Source organism: Ruditapes philippinarum, unplaced genomic scaffold (assembly GCF_026571515.1).
Source record: "Ruditapes philippinarum isolate M1 unplaced genomic scaffold, ASM2657151v2 ctg960_1_1_1_1, whole genome shotgun sequence".
In the NCBI taxonomy this organism is placed as follows: domain Eukaryota; kingdom Metazoa; phylum Mollusca; class Bivalvia; order Venerida; family Veneridae; genus Ruditapes; species Ruditapes philippinarum.
Window position 1 is genome coordinate 78,837 of NW_026855043.1, and position 17,325 is coordinate 96,161.

General features: G+C 33.9%; 1 protein-coding gene across 4 annotated transcripts in view; it reads right to left on the bottom strand.

Moving 5' to 3' along the window:
- LOC132741941 (NEDD8-activating enzyme E1 regulatory subunit-like) overlaps positions 1–17,325 on the bottom strand; it is a 65,655-nt gene that overhangs the window by 2,453 nt on the left and 45,877 nt on the right. For 2 of the 4 annotated variants that reach the window (XM_060730215.1, XM_060730212.1), the window contains 6 exons: positions 14,815–14,875; positions 12,444–12,592; positions 8,919–8,975; positions 2,333–2,369; positions 1,904–1,990; positions 1,145–1,284 (listed from right to left, as the gene is read on the bottom strand). In XM_060730215.1, coding sequence (XP_060586198.1) covers positions 1,145–1,284; positions 1,904–1,990; positions 2,333–2,369; positions 8,919–8,975; positions 12,444–12,592; positions 14,815–14,875 — 531 coding nt within the window. The remainder of the gene's footprint in view (positions 1–1,144; positions 1,285–1,903; positions 1,991–2,332; positions 2,370–8,918; positions 8,976–12,443; positions 12,593–14,814; positions 14,876–17,325) is intronic. The other 2 variants (XM_060730213.1, XM_060730214.1) reach the window with 2 other exon arrangements.

Sequence of the window (17,325 nt, forward strand, 5' to 3'; positions counted from 1 at the left end):
AAAATCTGTTGCCTCTTACAGGCTAAAGGTGAATTCAATGCCCTGGGAAGTGCATAATGTTCTCTTATTCCTTTTTGGTTTGAACATGTTCCTGCTTAGACAGTGATTAAATTATTTCATATGATTTAAATTTGCTGAGAAAATATTATACATGTATTTAACTTATATGTGTAGAGATATATATTGACTGGTATAACTGAAGTGTATTTCTTCCCAGTATGATCCAGACAGTTTGATGTAAATGTACCATCTGTCTCAGTTACATGTTTATAACCTTTAATATGAAGTTATTACCATATTTTTTGTATTTAAAGCTACATGTCTCTAGATGAGTCAAAATATTTCAACTTGAAAAAAAAATGTACTTAGATGGAAGGAATAGTATAAAGTTTCAAGATTCAAGTAATATTTTACATATTTTGTGCGATAAATGACTGATTTTTCAGTCTTTACAACTATATTTCTATTGCATTACTAATGCAGTAAAGGCTTTTTATGCATATTTTGACCTCTTTTTTGGTAATTTCGGTGATTTCTAAGTGCCAGTGATAATGTGTAAATTGCTTCCTTTTGGTAACTTCATAATATTGCACATTCAAATAAATTTTCAAAATGTTCATGAAAATTAGCATGAATCTGGAGGCATTCTGCTGTAACTCACCTATACAGGTTTGAGGTGATGCAACAAAATTAAAACAGGAGACAAAAAATAAGTATCTTCGTTTGAATGTCATAAATGGAATGTACAAAGTGGCATTTATCAGACATCTTGGTCTGAAGCCTTGATTGTCTGCACTTATAGTCTACACTCATACACTTATCATCTTTTATTTGTATACCCCACATTGAGAGAGGAAATGGGGTGATTTTATAAACCCCTACACATACTTATAAAGCATCTTCCTTGCCAATTAATACCTACTTTGTGTGGAATCTCTCTGGTTTACCATAATCTTCTCAAAACTGATTCAATCAATGCCAATTTTCTTAAATATTCTTAATTTTCCTTATAAGCACATAAAAATGACCCTTTTCAAAATCTTGATGAGCATTTTCTTTTCTTGTACAAGAAAATAAACTGACACTTATAACAGATTAACGAGTATAACTGAAGTTTCACAAGAATTAAAACATAATATATTACCTTTAGTTTAACAACATCAGACTCGACATGATCTGTATACCAGCCAGGATATGTGTTATACTGCTCATAGAATCTATCTACAGCTCGTAGTAATATATAAAATACCACATCATCCGGTTCCTCGTCATCTAAATGCTGACCTGTAATTCATATTGTATTCTAACAATTCACAAAATAAACCTCCAAACATTTACACAGCAAGGCTACAAGGCCAGTTTTTTGCACTTTTATATCATAAATCACCAATTTGTTGAGACATTATACACTAAATTACAAAAGTGTCAATTTGTACCCTGTAAATAAGCCAGTCGCACTACAAGGGTATAACTGCTGGCTTGATTGTGGAAAAGATAAATAATTATGTCAAAGGATTTTCCTAGGAATTTAAGAAAGGGGGTCCATTAACCCCATGTTCAAGATTTTGGAAGACCATTTTTAAGGGGTTGCTACATCGACACATAATTTCAGCAACTGATATCAACTAGAAATTGTAGGCTTTTATTTAAGAAATAAATAGTAGAGCTTGCAAACAGGGTATTTTAAATAGCAAAGGTGCCTTGATTATACAGAAGATCATAATACTATTCATACAAAAGTTACAAAATTACTTCAGAGGAATAGAAATTCTTAAATGGTTGGTGAGTTTTGAGGGTCCTTTGGATGCACTCTGTGGACCAGTGTAAGGGACGAATACCTGTGTAATGGAAAACCCTCAGTGCAGGTGGCAATGAAACAGATAATATGGAATGTTGTATATACCTATATCCTTGATTTTGTCTGAGTGATCACAGTATTCTTGTTCTAAACTTCTACATCTTACCACTCGTATAAAAGCTGCATTCTTACCTAAAACGTAACAATATCTCACACCTATGACTATCAAGACAATATATTTTGAATAATTTAACAATAATGAATCATGATCAATTAAAGTAGCTGACCCACTTATATTACTAATGTTTACAAAATAAAGCATTACTTTATTAGATCAGAATAAAAGTACCAGCACTTGAATTAATTGGTATTTTTAGAAGCAAGAGATGTACAAATCATTTACTGTCATGTAAAAGTATAAACATGTGGGGTAATTCTATCATGTGGTGAAACTTTGAATGGCAAAAATCAAGGACCATATATATAGGAACACATATTTAAGCAATAAAATAAATGTATATTAAAGTCACTTACAGAATGTTTTGATTTCCTGTTCTGATATTCCTCCAGCCTGAAATACAAGGAAAAACATTGTTGCAATTCTGCAAAAAAAAAATCCTTTGGATAAATAAATAAATTTGAAAGAAAAGAAAAGATTTTAAGATTCTGGCATAAAATTGACAATTTTCTTTCTTCTTAATTCATCACATCATACAAACGTGTTTACATAAAACCTTAAAATTCATTGTCATAAAAATTCTTTAAACCCATTGAACATTCCTAAGATTGAAAATATTAAGATTGAAAAACACCTTATTGTTAAATCTTAAATTTATTTTGTGACATTATATTAATTATGACATCTTTAAATAATTTTGTGACATCATTTGATATTCCATGGTGACACAAATGAATTAGTTTAGTGATATCATCTATTATTATAAAATATGATATGGTCTAAACTTAAAAAAAATACAACAAGAAAACCATTGCTGACCAGAATAAAATTCATTAAAATTACTCATGATATGTTGTTTGTTTCTTTTATTGGAGTTAACACATACTGGCACTGTGAAAGGCAACTTTCCACCATTACTGGTGATGGAGGACCTCTGGCCATGTCATTATTTCAGACACAAGCCTAGAACCTGTGTAGAACCATCAACTTCCATAGCCCAGTTGGATAGCTTCCTCACATGTTAGAGTACAAAGTCCCTGATTCTAAGGATTTAAACCTAAAGTGCTCGGGGTGAGTGATCTGAAGCTGTGGTTGCACAAATAGTACATGTATTTTTAACCGAGATTGATAAATACGCCCTAACATGGAGGGGAATACCTTAGTTACAAAGATATTAGATACTTCTATTAGGCACCTTAAAAGCTTCAAACAATATTTATTTACACAAACTTGAAAGAAAACCATCAAGTGTTATGATTAATGCATCCATTATTTCTGAAGAAGAACATGTTTATTTTTTTTTTATTTCAGCTCAGCTGATCTTTAAACATGCCAAATGGAATACCCTTTTGTAACCTCTAAAAGGGGCCAATTTGTGTAATCAACAATTGAGCTGGAGGAGAACACTGTTTTTGATTATTGACACCAAGGCACAGGAGCATCCCCCTTATAGATTTATACCGACAATAAACCTTTTAGTTCTGGTATGATAAAAATACTGTAATAATGTTGTCAGTTGGATGCCACTTTTACAGTTCTGTTAAGATCACTGCTAAAGCTAACACTTAAGAAATGATACTGCATCATCTCATGTGTTACTGTTAATTAAAAGCAATTAATTTGAGCCGTGTCATGACAAAACCAACATAATGGGTTTGCGACCAGCATGGATCCAGACCAGCCTGCGCATCCCCGCAGTCTGATCAGGATCCATGCTGTTCGCTATCAGTTTCTCTATTTGTAATAGAGTTGGTAAGCGAACAGCATGGATCCTGATCAGACTGCGCGGATGCGCAGGCTGGTCTGGATCCATGCTGGTCGCAAACGCACTATGTTGGTTTTGTCGTGACACGGCTCAATTATCATGTTTATATTATAAATGTATATACATGTAAGAAACACACTTGATCATCTTCACCATGACCAGCATTATAAATCTAAGACTTAATACAGACTTAGTACACCTTAAAGCCAATGTAACATAGCAACACAAAATATGCAGAGGAAGAATTTTTTTTATATTCCTTATGCACTTGTCAAATGTTACCCTCCTACATCTTGAGAATAGTAGCTTTGATCTTGACTCTTGAAATATGCAGATCCTGGTAAACGACAGTGAGACAATAAAATTCACACTAATTGCATTGCAAGTTGGACATATCCCCAACAAATCTACCACAGTGACCTGGCTGTGTGGGTGACAGACAAAGAACCCAACTCTGCTCATTTTCCCCACCCCCTACACTGCCCCAGGGATGGGGACAGGGTTGGATTTGACTGGTGCATTTAAACTGCATACACAGGATAGATAATAGGAATAACAACAACTTTTCACATATCAATTTACAGTTTTTTTTCTAGCATAAGATGTAAACTTTTAGATTCATCAAAACAATGAAAAAAAGTTTTAAAAATACCTGTAATTATGATAAGACTACATTAAATACACAAAATATGAAGAAATGTGTCTTTAAACAGGATAAAATAGGTGGGAGACTGACTTTTTTACATAATAAACCCCAATTAAAAGAAACAACAACAAAACTGTAGACATGTAGAGTGAAAATCTTGAAATCTTATCTTTGAATTTTTATATGAAAGGATTATTCAAGAAGAAAAAAAGGACAACTTTTTGTTAGTACTTTTATTTCTTCAGGAAGAAAATGTAAACTTTCGCTAGTGAATACATTGAATTACATTCAATGTAAACATCTCATTAATTGGCAAAAAATCACTTGTGCACCTTATGTTCGAACATAACAATCATAAATATGTTGTTATCAGTTTATATAAAATATATTAGATATATGAATTTAAGCAAAACAATAGGCGCTCTATTATGTACACACAAGTATTAGAAAATGAGAATCAGAAATCTTGCATTTGAAAACACCTCAATTCAAATTTAGGTATCATGATTTTATTATTATTTCAAGATTCAAGATATCCTACCTACAATAATTGTCATTTTAACTGGTTAAAATTTTTTTCAATTTACAAATTGGTTAAGTGACCACAATTTTTGACACCTATTCTTATTTCACATTAGTATTTTTCTATCCTTGCAAAACTACAATGTGTATATATTGTAACAGTTACTGATCTTAGAAAATAATTCACAAGTTGAATACTTTGATCTTAAAATTGAGTGAAAAGTCATATACCTGTAAGTAAAATATAAAATAATTTTCTAACGAATCTTTGGCATAAAATAAGAGTTGCCCCTATTGTACTCTCAAATATGTGTGTTTCAACCCATTTCTTATCAGTAGTTTTTAAAAAATAAACTTGCTATAAGTGTGAGGCAAACCCCAGGGTGAGTACAATAGATCTCTTTATTCTTTCAATAGTTGAGCTAAAAACAACATGACCTCGCTATTATATGCATTTATGTTGAGTTTCATTATAATCTAATAAACAAATGATAAAATATGGCCCAAAATGGAAATGTGCTTTATAAAAATGCCTTTTTTGAAGTAAGATAGACCCATTACTCAAGAACCCCTTGGGTGATTTTCATTAAACTCCGTGTCCATGGCCACTCGGTCATGGAAACCCCCATTATATTACTAGTAGTTAAATATGTAAACTAATAACTAGCTTATGACAGATATATCAACTAAATATTGTACAAGGCTGTCTGTAGGACAGCTAAATCCCCTTCCGCAGCTGAAAAGAAATGTACTTCTTGACCTGTAACCAACCATGACCTTCGTGTTGTGCAATGCATATCATATGAACATTTGCCTATCACAAAAGTCTGTTTCAGTTATTGACCAATTATCTTCCATATTTAGAAGGCTACCTCTGTAGATCCTCTTATTTTGTTTGATTTTTAGGTCAAGGTCTTTGTAACCACGGTAATTTTAGATTTCATATATTGACAAGTTTCTTCCGTATTTGGTTATATTATGCTTGAAGCAAAATAGCTGCTCCATGGTCTTTTAAGTGATATGTCCTGTTTTAACTTATAATACTTATCAGTAGTTTAAAAGATAAAGAGGGGACAGGAAAATGTGGACTTTCTCATTTGACCTTTAACCCATTACTTCATGAGCATTTTGTGAAAAATGACTGTTTTCATTGAAAAGTCTCCCGTTACAAATTCAAATTGCTATAAAACTATAAAAACTGCTTTAATACTTATCAAACTTGGCACAAATGTTGACTCTGGACCATTGCCTTTGCAACAACAAACTAACATGGAGTTAGCTTACAAACCCTATAACAAGTAGAGAACTGATGCCCCCCTTCAAACCCCCCAAACAGAAGGGGGGCACATCCCCCTTCTGGCAACCCTCTGATGTATCTTTTGGTTGGGGGGCTGCGCCAAAAATAAGTGGTCACTTTTTTAAAAACAAAAAGGGGGGTGGGTTGTAAAAGGCTTTAAAAGGCGTGTATATCGCGTAATGGGTTAAGTGTGACCTTGGGGGTAGAAACTTGGATGTACCTTGAGAGTAGCAACCTAGATGTTGCGCTCTGCAGATTGTGACATGGTGGGGATCATTTGTGCCAAGTAATTTTAAAACCTTTCAATTGTCAATAAGTTATAGAGCTGACATGATAAATAGATGTTTTATCATTGGACCTTTAAGTGTGACCCTGACTTTGAGGGTAGTGACTTGATTGTTGTGCTCAGCACATGGTGTCATAATGAAGATCATTTCTGCCAAGTTATCTTAAAAACATTGCAGCAGTTTATATGTTATTGAGCGGACACAAAATGTAGACTTTTTAACACTTTAAATGTGACTTTGACCTTTGGGGTAGCAACTCAATTATTGCGCTCTGCACAACATCTTATAATGGTGTTCACTTGAGCCAAGATATTTCAGCAGTTTTTAAGTTATGGAGCAGACACGAAATGTAGACTTTTTAACATCTGACCTTTATGTGTGACCCTGACCTTGGGGATAGCAACCCAATTATAGCACTCTGCACAATGTCTCATATTGGTGATAACTTGAGTAAAGTTACTTCAAAAAATTTTCAGCAGTTTAATAGTTATGCAGTGGACAAGAAATGTAGACTTTTAACACTTGACCTTTAAGTTTGACCTTGATATTGGGGGTAGCAATCCAATTACTGGGCTCTGCACAACATCTCATAATGGTTACCACTTGCGCCAAGTTATTTCAAAAGATTTTCAAAGTTTAAAAGTTATGGAGCAGACATGAAAGTAATACAGATGAACGGGTGGACGGACAGACGGAGGCCATTCCTATAATCCCCTCCCTACTTTGTGGAAGGGAATTAATAATGGTTTTCTAGAGAATAAAAGCATTTTAATTCTATTCATACACTTAACAATTAATAATTGCTTCACAGTTCACACTGAGGAAACAAATGTAACAAGATCACTGATTGGTCCAATAAAACAAGCATGCTTCAATATTTATGCAAATAAGTTTTGCGGAGAACGCATAATAATATTTAAAGGTAGTTTGTCTAATGGAATATGGTCTGATTTTTCTACAGTAAAAAACATTATTATAGGCAACAATATACAGCTGTCTGAAACTAAAGAAAAAAAATATTCATAGAAACATAGAAGTCAAAAGATTATAAACAGAAAAAAAAATTCTGCCCCTTATCTGCATAAATACAACAGGTTCGTCCAAACTATATGTAAGCCTATACTGAACAGGGAAATTTCTCCATTTTTCTTACATGTATATTCTCAAAAGCTTGGAAAATAATCTTTAAAAACTGACATTGCAATTTTTTCTTTATAATTCTGCTAAAATAACAAATAATCAAAGTTTGCAATTCTTTACAGGAAATACTTTACTCTTTTCTAGATTAAAACTAGGGAATAGCTTGAGTCAAGGTCAAATGCATCTATACAAAACATGAGACAGTATTTCACAAATCCCCCTCATGTACACCATTGATTTTTTTGTCTAAGTGAGCTGTATTATTTTGAGTGTTTTGAGTTTCTATCACCCCTTTGCTTTCAAGATAATCTTTCTCACAAAAAACTCTCCTTCCCTTTCCCTAAAAAACCCAACTATAACACACACCATAAAACCTTTATTAAAGTGTAATTCATGGTTTTATTCTTAAAACTGTGACCTTGACCTTAAAGAGGTGTATTTGCTTTATGGATTCTGAGTGTCCTGTCATAATGATACACGTGACCAAAGTTATCATGACTATTCCTTTAAAAATTCAATGATATAGGGCAGACAGAAACTGTATTATCCTAAATAGTGCAGTCAAGTGACCCAACTATTCTTCTTCGGCCTAAAGTAACAAATGATCAGTTGAACAGGTAAGTGACTAGAAAACAAGAAACATTACATAATATGGGTGTTTAATGAAAGTTATCTTGCACCTCCAACATTTCCAACATGAAAGATATTCAATGACTTCTCTATAACTATCTCTGACAAAATGAGACCATTAAAATAGAAGCATTTCAAAAATGCTACTTTAAAATCAATTCACAATACAAATGTACTAGATACCCCACAAAAAAGGAAAAAAATGGAAAAAAATAGTCCCTCAAAAAAGTCAACAATAAATCAAAAGAAGAACAACATTGAAAATAGAAAAAAAAAATCACATTAAAATAAAAACCAGAAACTAGAAACTTTCAGAACACGGAACTCAAAAGCCAACAACTAAATTACTATTGACCCTTTCTCACTAACTTTATAAAGTGGACTTGCCCTTAACTATAGGGGTTTAATTGAAGACGATAAGAAAACCCGCTGATATTTAGCAGAAGTACAAGTTTTTTTCAGACTGGCCTAGCTCTATACTGGTGGCATCAAACAATCATTATCAATACTAGCCTAAATATTTATAACCCTATCTTTTAAATGTTCCATTTTTCTCCCAACAGTCTATTTTTAAATCAAATTTATAAAACCGGGCGCAGAAATTCTCCATGTTCAGTATAAGATTAAAGGTTAAGAAATGAACAAAATACAGAACTTTTCTACGTGCCAACAGATTTTTCCAGGCCTCGGACAGTGGGTCCAACGGCTCATCCTACAAATATACAAATTAACAACTGACACATAACCCCTATCAACTTGTATTGTTATATTTGAGTGTTACGTTTATTTAATTTATATCTAGTTTATTCAAAACCTTAAATTTTCTAAACACTCCATTTACAAGTATTCTTTAATCATCTCATTTTCACACTTCAACTGTAATTTTTCTGTCTATACCAAATTTAATCACCTATCGAAAATAGAAAATAGCCTTCCATATAAGGTGGTACTTAAAATTACATTTTTTTTCCAAATGATAGCTTGGGTCTTAGGCTTAAAACAAGGCTTATGTAAGAAAACTATTTTTGTATGAAAAATTAAATCTTGAAAAAAATAGAACACCATTCTCTGTTTATTTATAAGACAGTAATAGTAATCAATAAAAAATTGTTCACCCCCTATAACTTATTCCGAAGCAAACAATCAAATGAGCCGCGTCATGACAAAACCAACATAATGGGTTTGCGACCAGCATAATGGGTTTGCGACCAGCATGGATCCAGACCAGCCTGCGCATCCGCGCAGGCTGGTCTGGATCCATGCTGGTCGCAAACCCATTATGTTGGTTTTGTCTTGACACGGCTCAAATGCAGTATGGTCAACTGACTAATTGTTGTAGTATTTTCTAGGAGATATCTAGACAACACAGATCTTATAACAGAAAAAAGAACAAGAATTTGTACCAAGAGTCATCAACATCCAATACCTAAGGTATGTTTAACATGAAGCACAAAATTGTGCTTTTCAAAAAATTGAAGTGTAGCTTTGGACTATCAGTGCAAATCTTGATCAATGCTAGACCTGTACATTCAACAATAAATTCATTAAAGTAATAGAATCATCAATGAAATAACTCCTGTGTATGTGTCAACAAAAATACACTTGTATAGTTGTTATGACTATTTCAAAACCACAAAATGTCACAAATACAAAATCAATACAAAGTATGGTTTGTTACAGCATATATTTTGTGTCCAGTCGTAACTTTTTTCATCGGTCAAGGTATGCGAGTGATTCATCAATGACATGTTAGGCTTAAACATCAAAGTGTGACCTTGACCTTGAGGTCTGGGTATAGAGCATGACACCTCATCTTATTATTGAGAACATTTGTGCTAAGTCATTTCAAAATACCTTCAATGATGAAAAAGTGATGGTTCAGACATGACATATACATTATAACAGACCATGTTAAGCTTTGACCTGCAAGTGTTACCTTGACCTTGGAGGTAGGCATCTTGGTGTTGTGTACAACACATTGTCTCATTATTGTGAACATTTGTGACAAATTTTTCCAAAATACCTTGATGGATGAGAAAGTTTTGGACTGGAGAAAAAACATATTCTTCATGTATATCAGACTATATTAAGCTTTGACCTCCCAAGTGTGACCTTGACTTAAGAGGTAGAGGTCCAGGTGTTGCACATGACACATCCTCTTATTATTGTGAACATTTGTGGTGAGTAATTTCAAAGTCCCTTGATCTATGAAAAAGTTATGGACAGGACACAAAATATACCCTATAACAGACCATGTTAAGCTTTGACCTCCAAGTGTGAACTTGACCTATGAGGTAGGGGTCCAGGTGTTGCACATGACACATTGTCTCATTATTGTGAACATTTGTTGTAAGTAATTTCAAAATCCCTTGATCTATGAAATAGTTATAGATAGGACACAAAATATACCCTATAACAGACCATGTTAAGCTTTCACCTCTGAGTGTGAACTTGACCTTAGAGGTAGGGGTCAAGGTGTTGCACATGACACATTGTCTTATTATTGTGAACATTTGTGATTAGTAATTTCAAAATCCCTTGACCTATGAAAAAGTTATGGACCAGACGCAAAATATACCCTATAACAGACCATGTTAAGCTTTGACCTCCAAGTGTGATCTTGACCTTAGAGGTAGGGGTCAAGGTGTTAAACATGACACATTGTCTTATCATTGTGAACATCTGTGGCAAGTAATTTCAAAATCCCTTGATTTCTTTTTAAAGTAATGGACCGGACCTAAATATACCTTATAACAGACCATGTAAAGCTTTGACCTCCAAGTGTGACCTTGACCTTGGAGGTAGGGTTTAGTTATGGACCGGACACAAAAGTGTGATGGACAGACAGCAGGTGCCCAATTCTATATTTTACATTTTTCCTTTAAAAGGTGGGGGACAATTATTCAACTATAAAACTGAGGTCTAATAATAATAATAAGATATAAAATATGAAATTGTCACTGCCCAAATATTTCATGACCAAGATTGATAAGTCACATGACAACATTTTGGCTTTCTTAAAGGGAAGTAAAGCCATTCAGTATAATTTCAGGTACAAGAAATAGACTTCAGCATAGTAACCTCGTGTTCAAGGCCTGCACTTTCCTACTTTACAGGAATTGATCCTGCATTGCTTAGTGACAAGAGGTCAGGGACTACTTAGGCTTACTCCAAGAGTTCAACTCTTACCCTGCTGGTACCCAGTAGCCTTTGCCACCAGTATAGAGCCAGGCCAGCCTGCACATCCATGCACTCTGACCAGGCTCTATATTATTGGCTGTCCAACTTCAATTTTTTTAGATTCTGATCTATACCCAAAACTTATAATGGAAAATTCCAAACAAAGGGAAGTTGGAAAAGCTTAATTAAGAAATTGCGGAGGTTAATCCCTAATGCCTACATGTACTATATGATGTCAGAAGTCCTATTCCTTACATTAAAATTATACAAATAATATTACAAAAAGATAAACTAGGAGTTAAATTTTAGTGTAGCAGAAGACATTTTACATTTACAACAGTTATAACACATCTAATCAGACCAAACACCATTAGACAGTGAAATTTAATATATCATACCATTATACATGTAATAAAACAGTAAAATACCAGTTATTCAAACGTGTGAAATTTGTTTATTTAATCTAAATAGGAAAATCACCTCTGTAAGTCTTTTATCAGAAAGCAAGATAGGAAAGTTTTACTAAAGAGTGGGATAGAAATAGCATGATTGGCTTAATATTGAAATAATTTCCTGAAAAGGGAACATTTACAAAAACACATACATGTATTGTATATAAATATTGCTGAAGAAAATAAAGTGACATTTTCTTATCAAACATTTAACCTTTTGTACAGAAACCCAGTTTGCAACAAAATAAATATTAAAATATAAAATTATCTATCACTCTATTGTAAGAAAATATATATTTTCATAATTACACTTCATAGATTTATATATTTTTGATCTAGAACATATGTCAGTTTTTAATTTAAGTACAGAAAAAAAATTCAGGCATAAATTATGTTTTTCAACATGCATAAAGGCAGTGATCAGGTGATCTAGATAAAAGCAAATTACAGAAATCTGTGTTTGATCACAACTATACATTTAAAGTACAACCCTTATCCGTTGTGTCAAAACAAAACTAAAACTTAACTTTCACACAACTGTAACTCACCCTGCCAATATCTTGTAGAAGGTCATGAACTCTTTGGGTTACTATGGAAATATCAAGGTCAGCTTGTTCATGATACACATTTTGAAGCTGAATATATCTCTCCGAGTCTGCAGTCATGTCAGGTATGGTGCCACGCAAGGGGAGAGCACCTAGGTTTTATAAAACAACACAATCACCATCAGGAGATACATGTACATTTATCAGTCCTCCTAATATCATACAATTTATATTGCATTATATTTGTTTATATAATTTGCCTTGAAGTGTATACAAAGCTTATGATATACATAGTCTTTCCTGTCTGTGGGTTATTAATTTATTGTTTATATCGTGAATGTGAAATGATTAGATACATAAAATGAAAGATATTTGTCAAAAGCAACTTGCCTCACATGAAATCATCGTTGAACCTACTATATTTGTTCACCGGAACATTTTATTCTGTTAACATACAATAGTCATGACTAGTAAATTACATAGACATTTCACATTACAAATTTGTCAATGAACGTTCATACGGATATGAAAACAACATAATTTTACTATTTTGAAACTTTTATACAATATTTCATCAGATATAGCTTTATTCACTTTAAAAAACCTGACAGCAAACTTCTCAGATAGTATAAATTAACTTATAAATAATCATGACAACATATGTTGTTTACTGTAAAGATTGAGTGCATGTTAACTTGACATAGGGTATATAACCGGTGATGTTTTATTATCCTTGACATGTCAGGTTGATAACCTCATACCATCTCGATCACTGCTGATAATATGATTAATAATAAATGAGCCACGTCATGACAAAACCAACATAATGGGTTTGAGACCAGCATAGATCCAGACCAGTCTGCACAGTCTGATCAGGATCCATGCTGTTCGCTTACAAACCCTATAGCAAGTAGAGAAACTGATAGCGAACAGCATGGATCCTGATCAGACTGCGGGGATGCGCAGGCTGGTCTGGATCCATGCTGGTCGCAAACCCATTATGTTGGTTTTCTCGTGAAGCGGCTCATGTCAGGTTGATAACCTCATGCCATCTTGATCACTGCTGATAATATGGTTAATAATAAATGTTTATAGAACAGTTCACAGTGACATTTACCATTTTATTATGAAATTTCTCCTTTTTTTCTTCCAGGACAGCTTTTGTGATTTTTTTTTTGGGGGGGGGGGGGGGGGGCGAAGGGGGGTGGAAGGAGGGAAACATGTAACGACTTCATACAAAGTAGATATGTTATGTTTTAAATTCTACACACTGTAGGTGGTCACAATATGAATATATAGTGTCATTAAAAAAGCTGGCAGTTTTTTTAAAGAAAATACCAACTTTACTTTATCTGTAATAGGGAATGTAGCTTCCAAAACATAGTTTTTTTCATTCTTTTTCTTCAAATTAGACATATTCAGTAAGAATTTCATTGATTTCAATACATTTCTGTGATAAAAATATTTTACTTAACCCATTGCTTCATGAGCATTTTGTGAAAAATGGCTGTTTTCATTGAAAAGTCTCCCGTTACAAGTTCAAATTGCTATAATACTATAAAAACTGCTTCAACACTAATCAAACTTGGCACAAATGTTGACTGGACCATTGTCCTTGCAACAACATGCTCAGGCTTAAATTTTCTGTTACCATGGCAACGAGGGGACATCTCAAAATTGCCAAAAATCACTATTTTGCGTTGATTTTTTCCATCAAAATTGATTTCAAAGTGCTGCAACTTCTCAATGGATTGAGATAGAGTCAAATGCTTTTCAGCGTTGGTTACACGTTACCTTATGATCAATCTGGGGTCATTTACAGCCTCTCACAAGTCCAAAATTTTCTTGGCGATGAGGGGGACTCCGCCCCCCTTCAAACCCCCCCAAACAGAAGGGGGCACATCCCCTTTCTGGCAACCCCCTGATGTATCTTTTGGTTGGGGGGCCGCGCCGAAAAAAGGGTCACTTTTTTAACAACATTTCTCAAACAAAAACAAGTGTTTGGGGCCTAAATAAGGCATTTTTTCATCATTTGAGAGAACAAAAAGGGGGGGGGTGAAAAAGGCGTTAAAAGGCGTGTATATGAAGTAATGGGTTAAGAATGATCATAGTACATCTTTAAGTGAAACCTATGCTACTGTGATCATTAAGTGATCTTCCAACTTGTATATTAACATAAAACCACAGAAGACACTCCATGAAATACATGTATTTAAACAATGAACACCTGAGTAACCAATGATCATTAAATTAAAAAAATTAAAACTTAAGTAAAACAGCTTTCTTAGATATAATACATCAATGGCTCTTGTTGGAATTGATTCAAGTCTGTAATCAACTTAAGAGATGATGGTATTGTGAACAAAAATCTTACCATTCCCTTCACTATCTGCAAACTCTTTGATAGCTCTGACTAGAATCCAAAAATTAGAACTCTAAAATCAAAAGAAAGGAAAATGTAAATATATACAGAATGTTTGACATAATTTACAATCTGTACTATATATACAAAATAGTCTTTTGTAATTTTATAATTTTGATACTTTTTGTAGTTTTCCAAACTGTACATCATACTTTTTTATGTATTCATTGTAACTTGGCAATGAACATGTACAGTCTAACTTGCCCATGCGACCACGTGTATTAAGCGACTTTTGTCTTAAACGACCACTTTAAATCCCTCCCGATCATTTTCTCCCTATATCTTTAATGTATTAAGCGACTTTTGCTCAACGCTACCAGCAACCGCTAATTAGTCACATAATTGATATCAGTCTTTTCATTAAACGACCACTTTTACCTGTCAAGTAATTGTGTTTTTAGAGAACGCCGCATCGTAATGTCAGAAGTGTCAACAATCAAAACACAACAAATAAATGTTTGAAAAACTCTATTTCCCAAACCGTTTTAGCGTAGGTGCAAAAGAAGTTATGTATACTCGTGACGGGTATTATCCAATAAAATCAGATAAACAATGCAACACTCCGTCCCTACTTAGATGGTGTATACGCTTCGCTTGTTGACATTTAGACTGCATTGTATTGACATTGAACTTGATCAGCAATTAAATTAATCGTAACAATTAGATGTAGTTTGTTTATTTCAAATGAAAAAATGCACAACAAAAAACATTTTCACTAATAGGGTTTTCGAGTTGGAGACAAGGAAAAACAACGGAAAAGTTAAAAAAATTCTGGAAAAATGTCAAACATGTACCAATTGGATCAAAATATATATAAATGAAGTTGAAAACAACATTCCCACCGCAATAGAAAGATGTCATTTATAAAATTTGCCTTTTATATCATGCTTTGTCTTAAGCGACCGTTTCATTAAGCGACCATTTTGGGTGTTTCCCTTGCACGGTCGCTTAATACAAGTTTGACTGTATTTGTTTTTTTGCCAATAAAACCTTTGTAAAACAAGAGGGCCATGATGGCCCTGAGGTCGCTCACCTGTATATAGGCCCCCCCCCCCCCCCCCCCCCCAACGTTGCAGGGCCAATTTAACCCAAGGGCTTTTATTTGCACAAACTTGGTAGACACCCATAAGAAGATGTTTCATGCTAAACATCTAAGCTCTAGCTCATTGGGCTTTTTAAAAGAAGATTTTTTTAAAGTTTTTACTGTACACATATAGTTAAAAACAATGACACCCCTGGGGCTGGGCCAGTTTTGACCCCAGGGCTTTTATTTGAACAAACTTTGTAGACACTTACTAGAAGATGTTTCATGCTTAATATCTAAACTCTAGCTATTTGGGTTTTTTCAAAGAAGATTTTAAGTTTTTGCTATACACATATAATGAAAATCAATGAACCCCGGGGCGGGGCCAATTTTGACCCCAGGTCTTTTATTTGAACAAACTTTGTAGACACTCACTTAAAGATGTTTCATGCTATCTAAACTCTAGCTATTTGGGTTTTTTCAAAGAAGATTTTAAGTTTTTGCTATACACATATAATGAAAATCAATGACCCCCGGGGCGGTGCCAATTTTGACCCCAGGGCTTTTATTTGAACAAACTTGGTAGACACCTATTAGAACATGTTTGATGCTAAATATCTTAGCCATGGCTCTTTGAGTTCTTTAAAAGAAGATTTTTTAAGTTTTTACTATATGCATATAGGGAAAATCAATGACCCCCCGGGGCGGGGCCAATTTTGACCCCAGGGCTTTTATTTGAACAAACTTGATAGACACTCACTAGAAGATGTTTCATGCCAAATATCTAAGCTCTAGCTCTTATGGTTTTTTAAAAGAAGATATTTAAAGTTTTTTCTTTCGGTTGCCATGGCAACCAGAGTTCTGCATGGAATTAAATTCTTTGAACAATTTTTAAAGGTGACCACCAAAGGAACATTCCTGTGAAGTTTGGATGAAATTGGCTTAGTGGTTTATGAGGAGATGTCATTTAAAGTAAAAGTTTACGGACGGACGACGGACGGACGACGGACGGACGCCGGACGAAAAGCGATCACAAAAGCTCACCCTGTCACTTTGTGACAGGTGAGCTAAAAAAAAATATTTGTAATAAAACACAGTTCTTAAACAAATCAGGTCTAAGTTTTCTTGTTTTGAAGTATGAGGTGATCATTTCTTCTCACACATACATACAAAAATAGACTTCTTAGTTTTGAGGCGGCCCAGCATTAGAGACACTCATCTAACCTAGAGCTTCCCATCATGTTAACCCTAAGTCTAAATGCCTAATTATGTCTATCCAAACAACCCAAATTTTTACAATATCCCCACTGCATCCTTAAGATAAATGATTACACTAATTTTTTTCATGAGCAATAGATACTTCCTGATTTTTATAATAATTACGTCATGTGCCAAAAGTGGCAGCCATTTTAGGGGTCAATACTTTTTTCAGTTTTCAT